The sequence below is a fragment of the Psammomys obesus genome, unplaced genomic scaffold (genome assembly GCF_907164565.1).
Source record: "Psammomys obesus unplaced genomic scaffold, mPsaObe1.curated_primary_1811, whole genome shotgun sequence".
In the NCBI taxonomy this organism is placed as follows: Eukaryota; Metazoa; Chordata; class Mammalia; order Rodentia; family Muridae; genus Psammomys; species Psammomys obesus.
This window is the reverse complement of record NW_026596152.1, coordinates 5411114-5425516: the sequence shown is the minus strand read 5'-3', so window position 1 is coordinate 5425516 and position 14403 is coordinate 5411114. Positions and strand designations below refer to the sequence as shown.

Genomic DNA, 14403 nt, shown 5'->3' with positions numbered 1-14403 from the left:
ATGTGCCAAGCTCAGGGTTAATAAATCTATTTTAATAACATTACTCTTGACAACAGTTTATACATTTATGTAAAGATAACCTTCAACCCCCAGGCTCCGTTACAAATTGGGGACTGGACTGCCCTTGCCAGGAAGTAAGCAAAGCTGTAACGTCAAGTCTGCAGATCCCACTCTCGGAGAAGGGTGAGTTTACACTGCTGGGAAAAATAACTAAGCATTTAGAATTTTTCATTGTACACCTGTACATTGGTTTAGATTGAATGGCTCAAATTAAACAAATATAGATTTCATATATACAAATATATCATGTATAGGTATATCTATTTTCAAAGGATCAAACTTTAAACTTTGACTTTGCATGCATGGCCCAGATCTCTGTTTCATTCCCTTAATTCCAAAGTGTGAACAGGCTCCCTGTGCCCCTGCCCAGGGCTGGGTGGGCTATGGTGAGAAGGATGAGCAGGGTCTGCTGGTGAACAAAGCAGGCCACGCTGTGGGCTGGGCAGCTAGTCCCACTCCCTCTGCCTGCTTTGGGGAACAGAATTATTGCTAGTGAGCACTAACCTCCAGAACAGGAGTGCCAGGCCCCACATATCTACTAAGCTGGGTGCCTGAATGGGACAGTTGCTCTAAGATAGCCAATATGTTTGGGGAACATGGAGCCCTACATAGGGCCTTCTATGTTCAAACCCGAAGTTGACAAACATTAGGGCGGAGTAAAGGGAGCCTTCGTCACACAGGGGAAGTAAAGCTGTCTGAGTAGATGTGTTCGCTCTTTACTTTAGAGCTGTGATTAAGGGTAGCCTAAAAGGTCTTTCTGGTTGGCTGGGACCCTGGCAGCAGACAGAGGACAGACAGTGCCCAGGACTTCTCTTGCTCTGGTGAAAGAGTCTCCTCCTGTCCAGCTCCCCCCCCACGGCCCATCTGGTGATGCTGCGGGCCCTGATGTCCCAGTCAAGGCAGTGACTGGACCCTCCCGTGCACCCTCATCCTGCAAAGGCCATTCTGACAAGCCCTTGAGTAGAGGCGGATGCTGCTTGCCATGGAGGCCGAAGATGGATCAAAATAGGCACAAAGTCAAAAGGCAAAGGTCAAACAAAAGGCTGGAATCATCACCCGAAATGAACAAACGAAATCTGCACCACCAACACTGGCCACATGGATGGGAGAGCTCTTTTCCTCTGCCTAGCTCCACCCTGGTGTTGGACATGACAGCAAAGGGCTGATGGAAAATCCTTGGCAGGCTAGGGGGCACTGCTCCGGGTGGTGTCTGGGGGCCCACGGATGTATGTACAGGTGTCAAGGTGGGCTGCATCAAAGAGCTGTACTCTCAGACTCTTCTTCTGAGTCCCTCTTGTCAGTCACCACGTGCCGCTGTGCATGTTCCAGGGGGCTCAGGCGGAGCGTTGACCCCAGCTCTATGTGGATGGAGGGGACATCAAAGTGGACAAGATCTGCAGAGAGAGGAGGAGGTGAAGGGGGGCCAGTTGAAAGCAGTGTGGCCTGGTTATATGCTCAGACTTGCTCATTAGAAGTTGGACACTACTGGGTGTGGCTGGGTCTGGTCTAATGCCTGGGAGCCTGGCTAGGGGACAAGGCTGTTCCAGTCTTTCAGCCTCTGTATCCAAGTCCTGATAAGCAGGGTGTTCCCAGGAAGGCCTCAGTACCATCTACGAATCAGCCTACAGAGACAGTCACTGTCCTCACTCAGAAACTGCTGTGTGGTAGCAGCTCAGGGAGGCAGGACAGAATCTTCCATAGGATGCTGGATCCAACCCCACTGCCATCACCTGTTTTGACTTTCACAAGGAACACTAAAAGGTCATCCTGACAAAGGCAGGGAGGATGAATGTACCAGAGGTTACAAGGCTTAGTGTCCAGATATCTGGGAGTCAGCCAAGAGAGAACAGCTTCACAGGGCCATCAGCTGGGCACTCGGCCTCTTGGACACGCACGCTGGAAGTGAGTGGTCCTGGAGCCTCAGGAGGGTAGATCTGGAGGGCCCAGCCTGCTGAGGCCCTGGGCTGCAGGAGGTGAGTTGGGATGATGGGTTTTTGGGACCCTTCACCCCTAGTTATATCATTCCCTCTGTCCACTTCACTTAGTTCTGGACGTCTGTGAGTCGTGCAACCTGAGCTGGCAACAGCATTCTAACTGAGCACACCAACCTGGCAGGGGCTTGGCCCTAGGCCACTCAGAAGGTGAGTTGTGGTTTTGTTGGCTTTAAAAATATTAACAAAACATGTTGAGAATGAGGAGTACCATACCGAGTGTACATGCATTACACTTGGACACTGCCCTCAAAGACATCTTACAGACACACGAGCACCGGGACACCCCTACTCTACCTGTTTCAGCCTGCCCAGTGGCACAGGGGTGGGGCAGGCTGGGGCCTGACACTTGCCCGCCATACTAAGTGCTCCCCCGCAGTGTGTTGTGGGTCCCACAGGAGGCTTAAAGGCTGATTTTGTTCTGTATGTGGGAGGCAGGCTGCTGAAGGAGGGGGCGTGGGAGGGTGGATCAAGGTCTCATGGCAAGACTGCGGCTTTGGACAAGCTTAAGCAACCCTGTAGTCAAATCAGGGCAACAGGGCATTGAGGAGCATCAACTTGACAGTTCAGACGGTGCCCAGCTAGCACAGGACTGTCTCAACCCTACCTTGGGGGTTCCCTCAAAGGATCCTGAGCAAAAAGGGTCACTCAGCAAGAGGGCAGGGCTTAGGGGAGAAGCCTCATGCTCCCCTCAGGAGAATTGTGAGTACCAGATGCCTAGCAGCTAGTCAGTAGGATGAAATCCTTTCATTGGTCTCTAGGCTTCATTCATGCTCTTGCCTGATTTTTAGGTTTTAATATCTATTCTTGATGAGAGGAAACCCAAGTAGATAAAAATTATGGAAATGCCCCCAAACATTCCAGGGTCGGATAGAGGACTGGCGGTAGCTGTCATTACAGAACTCGTGTTCTAAAACACTGAGTTTGAGAACCTTAGGTGCTGCCCTCTGGACTGCCAGCCTTTGCCTTAGTGCTGCCAGCGGCACATGAATGAGCTGGTGCATGCCCAAGGCCACTGACCAAAGTAGTGGCCCTGTGCCAGACAGCACCTGGTGAGTGTTCTTGGGGACACGTTCCTCAGCAAAGGGGTGCTTCCAGCAGGTAGCCCCATAAGAGCAGGTCTGTTATCAGGGTAAACTGTTAACTGGAGGAAAGGGGATCTGCCGCTAAGATGGTGACAAGCAGAAAAAGACGGGCTGGGGCCCCTATGCTGGGTGTGTCTTTTCCTAATGAGAGGAAAGGGAAAACAGGCCAGTAGCCTCGGAGAGCCACAGGCTCCTAAGCCAGCAGGCCCTCCTTGAGGCTGGGAAAGCCAGTAAGTGAAGAAGGCATGCTGTTGGTGGGTCTGAGCCACATGCAGTGAGAGGATGGGCTGCTGGGATGGGTGGGGGCCAGGCAGCTGGCTGGGCTGGCTAGAGGGAGTAAAGCGAGGTGAGCTGGGGCCAGCTTACCCTGAAAATCCCCCTCACACGTATCCAACACTGCGTCACTCATGTCACACAGCTGCAAGAACATAATGATAGGATTCGGAGAGAGGAACAAACAGGATGAAACACACGTAACAAAAAAACACTGTCCATGTCACAGTCCCAGAGATGCCACACCGACTACAGATTCTACACTGTCAGAGACCTCTACATACAGGACACATGATGGTCTGCTGCCCAAAGAACATTGATACAGTGGGGACTCTGGGCAGGATGTCACTTGAGTCTAACGGTCACTGAGTCACAGACTTTAGCCTAGGCTGTGGAAAGTGACCTATGCCTCAAGCTGCAGGCCCTGTCCCTCCTTGCCTACCACTTCTCTCATTCTGCTCCTTTCTGCTTCCTTCAGTGGCATTGCTCGTCCTGTGCCCTGTTCACAGGGATACCTTGACTCCCAGCTTTGGAGTGGCTGGGAAAGTTGGCAGAGCTGGAGTGATGAGGGCACAGCCCCTACAGGCTGCCCCTGGCCACCACCCGCTCAAGCAGGTGCTGCCTCCCCACAAGGGTTCCTCTAGGCAATGTACCACTGCCTTTTCCAGGAAAGTTCCCTAGGGTTTGACTATGCTACAGAAGGGGTGAATAATATAGTCAACATTTATCACTTCCAAAAATACAGAAGCCGGCTGGCCAGATGGCTCTTCCCCATGATGCTGCAAGTCCTGACCTGTGACAAGCACTTGCTATTTGACTAGCATTTTCACTGGCAGCCGAGAGCTGGACCCCATCTGTGGCTGCCATCTCATCCAGGGAAGAACATGACAAGTTCTATGACGATGCGGTGGGAGCAGAGTCCCACTGTACCCAAGGAGCCTACTGGTCTTGGCATGTACATGGCACAGAGTGCATGTGAGTATGTGGGTTTCTTATCGTATGTGCTGGGGATAAGCTCGGGTAGAGCAAACAGTCCACCTGCCCCAGCTTAATTCTTAGGTGGGTATGCGGCTTCCACGTGTGGGTGTGCTCGCCATCTGTACACGTGTGGAGCTTTGGCGTATGGGTGAGCAGGGTGTGTACATGTGACCCAAGAGTGGAATATGTGTGTGCTGCACGTACACGCAGTCCCTATGTGGTGTATGTCTGTGTATGCTAAGTCAGCATGACGGTACGCTGCACCTGTGTGTACGTGCACAAATGCACGTGCGCATCGATGTAGAGTGTGTGGTGTGGTGCACGGTCTAGTTCTGGGTCGGCCTGACACGGGCTGGAGTCACCTGGGAAGAAGGAACCCCCACTGAGACAATGCCTCCACAGGGCGGGCCTCCGGTGCCTGTGGCGCATTCTCCTCACTGATGACGGCTGGGCGGTGCCACGGCTTCAACAGAGCAGGCTCAACAAGCCACGGGGAGCGAGCCAGTAAGCAGCACTCCTCCATGGCCTGTGCATCAGCCCCTGCCTCGAGTTCCTTTCCTGACCTCGCTGGATGACGAAATGTAAGCTGTGAGGTGAAATAAATCCTTTCCTCCCAAAGTTACTGTAGTCCTGGTGTTTGAGTACAGCAATAGAAACCCTAAGACACAGTATGTGTAGTGTGTGTGTGCCGTTGCACATTTGAGTATGTGGTTTCCATGCATGGTATATGTATATTATGCATACAGATGTATAGTATGCTGTGTGTACAGGTGTATATGCACGTAGTTGGGTATGTGTGTGGTAAGTGTTCAGAGCACATGTGCTTCCTCTGTGCGTGTTTGTTGGTGCACGGTGGGAGGGTGTTTGTGGGTATGCAGTGTTGTCAAGCTGCCTCACCTGCTCTCTGGGACCATGCTCCATGTGGTAAGGCTGTCTGCCCTATAAAATGACTCAGCTCTGCTTGAGGACTCAGCCCAGCACTTTGCTATCTCCCTAAATGAGGAAAAGGCTCACATGACATTAGCAGACACCAGAGCTCTGCCGCTGGCTTTGTAATTGTATAAAGCAAGTGTCTGGGAGACATTTTTAAACACCCATTTCTTCCATAGTGAACTGGGTTCACTAGCTGTAATTTCATATACTTAAACATTTTCCTTGGAAGGACAACCCAGCCTTTGTTTTGATTTAGAGTAAACTTAGTCAAGCAGTTGTGGATTTGACTAATTTACAGCTGTAGGAAGTCTGCTGAGAGAAGGGGAGACCTGTTTGCCTAAAGATGACCCATCTGTAAGAAGCATCTGCAAATACATTTTTCTAGCAAGGCTGATTTTCTCCTCAGGAAAACCCTCTGGTTCTTAGCCTCCCTCCTCCATTAAGTATCTGTATTGCTCAGTTGCTGGCCTGTGTCTGGAGGAGGATGACACTGCCTCTCTGGAGGTCTCACTCCAAAGGATACAATCCCAACTCCAGGGACGCAGATCCCTAAGCTGCTGGACAAGTCTCTCGGACTCCCCTGCATGCCGGCTGCTCTCCAAGACTGCTTTCCCCAGGGGCTTTGGGAGAGAGGGCCAGGGGCTAGCTGTGGCCAGAGGGGATGCTGGTCCTGCTCCTGGCACACTCGGCTAAGCTTCACAGGAGGCCTGCAGACAGCCACTGGCCTACTTACCTGTAGACATGCTTTCTCCCGGCGACATGCCATCTAGCATGGGATGCTCTGTGGACTGTGGACTCGAGGCTGACAGGCTGACACTGGGAGGCTGAGGTGGTGGCAGGGTGGGCCTCTGTCGGGGCTTAGGGGTGGGCCGAGATTTGGCTAAAGTGCTTGTGAAGACAGAGGGAGAGGCCAGGGGAGGAGCAGAGGCAGGAGAGAGCTGGCCAGAGGCCAAGGAGTACCCCGGAGGGTAGCTCAGTCCATAGGGTGATGGTGTGCTCGGTGGAGTTGGAGACAGGCTGACTGGGGATGGCTGGCCAGTGGGCTGGTCAGAAACAGTCCCTGGCTGCACGAAGGGGACCTTGGGAGGAATTGGTGCCAACTTCTTTGAAACTGTAAGAGAAAGCAACATAAGTTATATGGCTATTAGGGAAGTCCACTGGTATACCCGTTAGTGTGTATCATCATGGTTCCAACTGGCCGCTGCTTCCTCCTGCCATGCCAGGAGCAGCCAAGAAGCTTTAAAAATGAACAGAGAACTCTTGAGTTTCCTTAACTTGCCATCTGCTGCTAACCCATTTTTTTTTTCCTCTCCTCACCGAATTTAAAGAGTGAGTCAGTAAGGGTGGCTCTGCTGGGAAGATAGTAGTTCAAGGTATCACCACAGAGCACTGAGTAGGGGTGCTTCCCAGGTCTTTGTCTGAGGCTGTGCGGTGACCTTTGTCTCCCACAGTGATAAATCCTCTAGCTAGACAGTGCCAGTCTCCACCGCCTCAGATCCCCACCTCAGCCTCGTACAGTGGCCGCCCAGGCTTTGGCTTTTAATCTTTACGTGAACAGATATAACAGCTTTTGTATACTGACAGAACGCAATGCATAATGACCAAATTACAGTCCTTAGCATTTCCATGTCCCCAAGTGGGATCACTTCTGTGTGCTGGGAACTTGGCAAGACTTCCCTAGCTCCTTGTAAATGTCTAATTAGTTACTGTATGTGGCCTATAGTTACACAACTGTGGAAAACATTAGAATTCTACCCTTCACAATTGTGACTTAGTAAATGCACCCTCCGCTTCCCTAGCCTGTGGCCATGGGTTGCTTTCTTTTACCCATTCTCTATCAAGCATGGATGAACCAACTGTACTTTTCTCTCTTGCAGTGCAGGGGAGTAGCAAAGTAGTCAAGCACTGAGCTACACCCAATTTTGAAAGCACACCTTTGGCCCAGCCTTTCTGAAGTGCCTTCATTTCCTCAGCTCTTGAGGATGCCTCCTACCTTGAATTGAAAAAGTGAGTGGAATCTACAATGGAGTCAAACACCCCCAAGATGCCACTGATAGGTGAACATCCTGAGAACATGAACACGCTCAGAACTGGGGGTGGCTGCCAGTCTATGAGCAATGCTAGAAGGAACTCACTTAAGTCCCCAGAGAGGCCCAATGGCTTCTTCCCCATCCTTGCCCCTCTCCATACACATCCCCTCCACAAAATGAAAAGCAGGTCTGCGGATATCTTATTTCCCAGGCTTGTCTCCCCTGCAGTGTGGATGAGAGAAAGACAGGCTCTGCCAACTTGGGTCAGGTTTCTATCTTCTACTTGCTACCACATGCCTTGGGGTTAATTATTTTATCCTTTTCTAAAAACTAAATAGGCCTCTTTTGTATAATGTGAAGAACAATGATTTCTCCATAGTAGTGTGGTAATTCAGTCGGATCATGTGGTCGAACACCATACCTTCATCATATATTACGAAAGTTTGGCTCCCTGATCCATCTTCTACTGACCTGCTGCATATTTAGTATGTTCCCTGGTAGAACATACTCAAACATTTCTCAAAGCTCTAGTGGCAAGATGAGGAATGATTCACTAAGCAAGGGTTTCCAGGGGCCCTTGCTAATGGGAAGAGCATCCAACTCTGGCTTAAGAATGGTCAGAAGGAGGGGACGTACCTTTCCGGAGTGTATGAGGACTCTGGTCTGCAGAAAGCTGGCTGGGGCTGGCAGCCGGCTGTGGCCCCAGTTGCGTCCCTGGACTGGCTGTCCCCTGGATGGACCCAGGACTTCCTTTCTGCCCAGCCCCTGGCGACAGTTCCTTGCTTTTAGACACACTGAAACACAAGCACACAGGGCAAGGTGACTCCTGAGCACAGTCAGCTTCAGTCCCCATCTTGCTCACTGTAGTGCTGAGCAGCTGAGCCCTGCTTAACTATCACAGCGCTTGCCTCAGTCCCTTCTCAAAGCCTTTGATGATCCCAAATAGGTGAGGTTGACTGACCCTTCCCAGAGTGCTGATCCCGGGTTCCACTCTCAGCTTGGTATTCACAACCAGCACCCTCTGCCCTCAAGCAAGCAGTGAGCAATGGGGCATATAGGTGGCACCCGTCTTTGCTGTCCTCAACCAGGGAATTCTAAGGCATTCTGAAACCAAACACTCAGAATCTTCATGCTCCTTCCATCACTATGGCATACCAGAGCCAAGAGATTTTCCTAGGGTCAGTGTCCCCAGGAAGGGATGATGATGAAACCTCTGCCGCCAGGCTTCTGGCTGTGGCTCTCCAGGTAAAGGGGAGCTCTTCAGTATGTTTGACTTCTGCAGTCGTCTGCACCAGTGAGTGATGTCCTCCACAGAAGTGGGGCACCAACACGTAATAGCCCTGGAATGCCTGAAGAGCCCAGGGGAGCCGTCCTCACGGAGTGTGTGTATGACACAGATACAACACACAGCATCTTTGTAAGACGGGAAATCTAATTGATGCAGACGAATACTGCAGAGGGGACCACCTCAGTCATATGTCTCTCCTCTCTTGCTCAGCTTATCTGGCCCACGGTTGCCAGTCTGTCCATCGCCAAGCTCCCACTGCCCTGTCTGCAGCTCCTACGGACCCAGAGTCCTGCAGGGGCACAGCCAGCCTCAGGCTTTCTGTGGGCCACAGTCGTCAGCAACCTCCTTAGCATACCCAGTGTCAGGTGCCCCTCTCTTTTCCTTTGTCATTTTTATACTTTGAAATGCAATTCCGTTCTACTCATTAAAGGAAGCAAGTGCTAAAAAGATATATGCAACCTCACCTATGAACCATCCAAAAGTTAAAGGCCGGGCTAACTCAGCAGGCCCTCCACCCAGTGCCCATAGTGACAGCTGCCCAAGCAGTCTCTCTACTTCTCTGGTTGCTGCATGAGAAGAGAAACAAACCACCTCCCTGATGCTGCTCCCACTTCAAACTCCTGTCCTCTGGCTGGGCCATGGCGTCCCTTCCTTATACCCTGGGCCCTGGTGAGCTCAATATTGTTGTCTCTTGTCAGTGGGGCATGGCGTGACTTATGGCAGAAATCACATATTACTACATTCGTCAGAAAGAGTTCTGGTAATGTTCAGTGACCTGGTGATGGAATGAAATGGATGTTCTCTTCTCTGAACTGCAACTCCACCACACAACAGGCTTAAAGGTCACCATACCCTGAGTGACTGCCACTTTACACCCCTGGTCTGCACTAATTTTAGTAGTAAAACTGGCCCCTACAAACTTAAAGGCACAAGGGAGAAACGCTGACTTCCTAAAGTCTGAACCAGGGATGCGTGTGGGCACAGAAGAGGGTATGTGGATGGTGGGAAGTCCCCGGCAGGGTCTGGAGAAAGGCACCTTCTACGTCTGCTTCGGTTTGCTTTTCTTAGAAAGCCTGCGCTTCACATAGCAACCCAGGGCAGGCCATGCAGGTGAGGTGCCTGGGTGCTGGCAGAATGCAGAAAGCCAAACACAAATGCTCAGATGTGGGGGCGGTGATGAGCGGATCCAGGAGGCCTGGAGTGGGAGCCAAAGCCCAGGCACCCCAGCATACATGCCAGCCTTCCATGATGGGGCTGGGCTTACCTGGGGCGCTCGGGGGTGGGCTGCAGGCTGGCACCTGATGGAGAGAGCGCAGGAGCTGGAGTGGCAGGGCTGTCTGGGCCCTGCTCCGGCAGGGGTGATGGCAGGGGTGCAGCCAGCTCGGAGGGTGGGGCGGGAGGCTGCATGGAAGGCGGGGCGCAGGATGCTTTCCGACCAGCAGAGGAGCCTCTTCGAGCCACCCAAGATGTGTCCATGACCCTCACACCCATGCTGGCGAGGGACACAAAGACATCTGCTTACCCACATGTGACAGATGACACATTCCCTCCCCCATGAAGCGGAGACATTCAAGCAATCTGTTAGGAGAGAGCAGCAGGCTTAGCATCCTCCTCGGCCCTTGGAAGCAATGCCCGCAGTAGAGAGGTATGGCTAGCACCGCTCCAGTGCCTGGGCTGCTGGGGACCTGCTGACATGCAGACCCGCAGTCCAGGCCTGGCACGAGCTGCCCTCCCTCAGTGGAAAAGCACAACAGGGCACAGCCAACAGCTTGGGAGTCCACAAGCTGTGCTTTTACCCTCTGCCAAAGCCAGCAGGCCCTGGGATAATGGCCCCCAAAGCATCCTGGGTGTGGAACTCAAGCTGTCCTCAGAGCAGAATGTGGCCTACCTGGGGGGCAAGGGAAACGTCCTTCCCATGTAAGAAGATGGTGGATGGGGCAGGGATAGACAGCACCAGTCCAGCACATGAACCACCCAGCAGGAGACTTCTAATTGCATCCTTTTTGCAACGTGGGGCTTAGCCCCAGCTTTGACACTGCTGGGGACCCTGTCAAGGCATGACCTCTGTAGACCACAGCTGCTTATCTACATAGCATGGAAGGGGCTGCTCATGCCTATGGTCCCTCCAGGTTTAGAGTCTACTTTGATGATGGACACACAGCTCCAAGTAAGTCGGCCAAGCAACCAAACACGGCACATTCACCCTCTTGCGGAGCTCACTACCACACAGCTTGCTTGCTTTAAGAGACTGGAAGTGACCTCATAGCTACCAGAGGATACTGTACCTTTGGATTTTCCTAAGGCTGCAGGGACAGAAACATACAGATATTAGTGTCAACAAATCTACACCTTCCTTTGGACACAGAGGTGGTGTGTCTGCAAAGGGTTTCCTGTCAAGAGTCCTGATGTAAGGCTTGTGTTGTGGGAAGATGACTAGTGTGTAGTCTCCAAGCCTCTCCTGTGTTTACACAAGCCAAAACCATGTAGGTAAATAGAGAATAGCTGACAGGACTATGGGGTGGTGGACTCATCAGAGAGCCCATCTGCCCGTTTCCAAGTTGCACAGACACAGAAGCCAGATAGTGGCCGTCATCTAGTCCAGCGGACCTGGTCCTGTGTCCTCCTTAGGCAACAGCTTCATTGACGAGGACTTTAGTATGGAGGGAGACATGAAACTTTGTAGAAGGACAAGGCACACTCTATGACATTCCGGTCTCTAGTGCTTACGGTGGGCGTAAGAGAGCACCCATGTGTTCATTCTCTGTCTTCTCACTCACAGTCGGGAGCACTGAGCTATCGCACCATGGAGTCCTGTCTATCTAGAATGGTCACATTTACCTTATAGAGGCACAACAAGATGAAAGACCGATTGAAATACAGAGGTGAAGTGTAGCAGGTGGAATGGCTCCTTTAAGGAAACATGCCTCAGCACGGACCTGTGGTGAGGGGAACAGTGAAGGTGCTATCAAGCAATCCTAGGCTTCTGTCAGCTTCCTGAACCTTTCACACCTAGTGCCAGGGCTGACATTCCTCCTCAGGTCCCCTGATGGCTTCAAGGAGGCATCTCTGAATGGATGGGGAGGAGGGGGAGGTAATCTCTTTCCAGGATTCACTGCGCTGGCTTTCAAGTCATCTTGAACATCTTCATAGGGTGTCCAGAAAACCTCAGGAAGATCACTAGACTCTGGGGCGAGGGTCAGTGTGTGTCCCTGGTATTCACAGCAGGCCAAATAGGGTCAGCAAATGATGCTTTCTGGGTTTCAGAATGTATCAGAAAAAAAGGGGAGTGACACTTCACAGCAGGCGGTCAGCCACAAGAGTCCTGAAGTCCTACCCGCCACTCTTCCTCACCATATTCTCTTCTGCTTAGAGGACCCTTCCCTCACCAGGGAGGGGAAGCTGGGTCCTTAGAAGCAGGACTGAGAGGCCTGCTTCTCCTTTCCAAGGGCAGCTTCCAACACTTGGAACCTCAGACTCCAGACTACCTGCTGATCTGCTTCACCATGGAAAGAAGCATACTTGGCCACCAGCTAGGTACTGAGCAAGCCCTGCTAATTATGACTGACAAATGGCCGCAACTGAGAACTCCAAGCGGAGTGCACACTGCCACCTTCACTGGAAGCTGCTGGGCCGTGCCAGTCACCCCTCTGCCTATCTTGGGTTCTGTGATCACACATACCATGTCCACTGACATTTTCAAGTAGTTATTTAAATCTTAAAGTGACTCAATAGCAAAGGTGGCAGCTACACTCATGGGTACCGAAACATTCGTTTACAAAGGAGCAAGCTGCTGACCGTGTATGTCTGAACATCCAGATAAACTCAGTCCAAAGGCCTCAGTGACAAAGCTGCTTAGCACCCCACCCAAAGGAGGCTGCACATAGACAATGGGGATCCAACTGGATGTCTGTATCAACAGTTCACAAATCTCTGTTCACTCACTGCTGTCTCAAAAGGGAGATCAGAACAGACTCAGGGCTGGGTGTCTTTAAGGATGAAAAAATGGAAGTGGGCATGCTAGCAAGCTGACTCCAGCGGGTGCTGCTGATGGAAATTCAAAGCCAGAATGGAGGCTCTGGCACCCCAAGACTCACTCTTGTGAAGACTCAGTCTTAGAAAAGGAGGCAAGTATTGGTTAAGAGGAGACCCCGAGAAGCTATGGTTGGGGAATCTGTGAACAGGAAGCACAGAGTCAACCCCAGAGCACTGTGCTCCTGCTCCTCAGAGCCTTTCCTGGGGAAGCAGGAAGGGATTGCGTGGAGCCTGCCGAATATGGGGGCCACGGGTGTGATGCTGTGAGGAAAAGGAAACAGCAGTCAGGCGACTGGGAGTTGACACCATGGCTCACTGGCACTCATGTGGCAGTCGCCATTCCTCTCTGCCTACCGGAACCTTCCACGGATTTCTTTGTCACAGGCCTTTTGTTTTCTGACAGAAAGACTCATGGAGCACAAGTTGGCTTCCACCTCCCCAGTGCAAGCATGACAGGTGTGTGGCACCACGCGCAGCCAAGCACCACTTGCATGACTTTCTGTAAATCACACTTTAGATTTTTAAATGAGGCTAACAACAACAAAGTTCTGAGATGACCCATGCCTCTAGTTCCAGGTAGACCAATTGCTCGTTCTAACTCTTTCCTCAGAGACAGACTGGGGCAAATAGCCCCCTCCTGTGTCCAGCACCCCTGAAGGTAACAACTTCGCAACTTAACAACTGACTGCGCAGTGACAGGATGGGTTGTGCGCGTGTGGGAGATGGTGCTGCGGTTTGGGGAGGTCTATGGCGTGTCCTTTGAGAATGTGATGACCTTTAAGACATAGCACGAGGTGATGGCGTCACAGCTGACACTATCCTCAGAAGGAACTGAGGAAGTCCTGATGGGACCCTGCCCCTCGCAGGAGAGCTGTCAGAAAAGGGCAGGCGTGATCCCTGAGCCCCTCTCCGGCTTCCTGTCCTGCCATGCTATCTCTCGCCTTCACATGTACTCCTACTGCCCTCTGCCATGGGATGCAGCCAAGGGACCTTCAACTACTGCCAAGATGAGGCTGGCACCATGTCTCGGTAGCCCCAGAATGATGGGTTACGTAAACCTCTTTTCTTTAATACATTGCCCAGCCCCCAGAATTTGGTTATAGCAACAAAAACGTGAACTAATGTAAACACCAAGTATGTCTAAGACAGGGTGTGCCGAGCCACAAAAATGGCATCTGATCAGGTGATACAGTGGAGATTCGTGGTGTCTACGTATCCTGTTAGGGAAGCAGAGTGGGATTTGGGGAAAGTAAATCTTAGTATGAATCCCAGACTTGCCATTTTATTAGCTATGTGATACAGATACAAACGAGTGACCTTTGAGTAACCTTTTGTAAAGTAGGAACAACACTCTGTCTTCCCCTGGGGAGGGGTGGTGTTTGTAGAATAATGAACATAAACATAAGACCTTCGGCCCTGGGAGACCAGGCACAGGCTCAGCTCACTTTGTCTGAAAATCTGTCATGTAGAATGCTTCAAATTCAAAGCTTTGTGAGCTGCTGAGAATGTCTGGGATCTTACCCTTGACCCCAAAGTGCTGACTTGCAGGAAAAATGCTGTGTAAAATGACCTTCAGGATACAGATGTGAAACATATTTTGTTTTTCTTCTTGGGCTGCATGCCCACGGCATTTCACATGCTTAAGCATATACTCCAAAATGTGAGGTATGGTTATTCTGATAAGGGACATACAACCCTGAGGAAGAATCAACAGTGCTAATGTCCTGTTACTA

At 51.4% G+C, this 14403-nt stretch overlaps 1 protein-coding gene and 1 long non-coding RNA gene across 5 annotated transcripts in view; one reads left to right on the top strand and one right to left on the bottom strand.

The window, feature by feature from the left end:
• Positions 1 to 816: 816 nt before the first annotated feature.
• On the top strand, positions 817 to 5005 carry LOC129667028 (uncharacterized). The gene is made up of 3 exons (XR_008718672.1): positions 817 to 2201; positions 4155 to 4384; positions 4790 to 5005. It is a non-coding gene; the product is annotated as an uncharacterized LOC129667028 (long non-coding RNA).
• Arhgap44 (Rho GTPase activating protein 44) overlaps positions 1315 to 14403 on the bottom strand; it is a 153553-nt gene continuing 140464 nt past the window's right edge. Inside the window, exons 17-22 of one of the 4 annotated variants that reach the window (XM_055594480.1) lie at positions 10924 to 10941; positions 9903 to 10130; positions 7987 to 8144; positions 6054 to 6431; positions 3503 to 3554; positions 1386 to 1454 (exon numbers count right to left, since the gene is read on the bottom strand). In XM_055594480.1, the coding sequence (XP_055450455.1) occupies positions 3547 to 3554; positions 6054 to 6431; positions 7987 to 8144; positions 9903 to 10130; positions 10924 to 10941 (790 nt within the window). In that variant the 3' untranslated portion in view covers positions 1386 to 1454; positions 3503 to 3546. Of the gene's footprint in view, positions 1455 to 3502; positions 3555 to 6053; positions 6432 to 7986; positions 8145 to 9902; positions 10131 to 10923; positions 10942 to 14403 lie in introns of all 4 variants that reach the window. The other 3 variants (XM_055594478.1, XM_055594479.1, XM_055594481.1) reach the window with 3 other exon arrangements.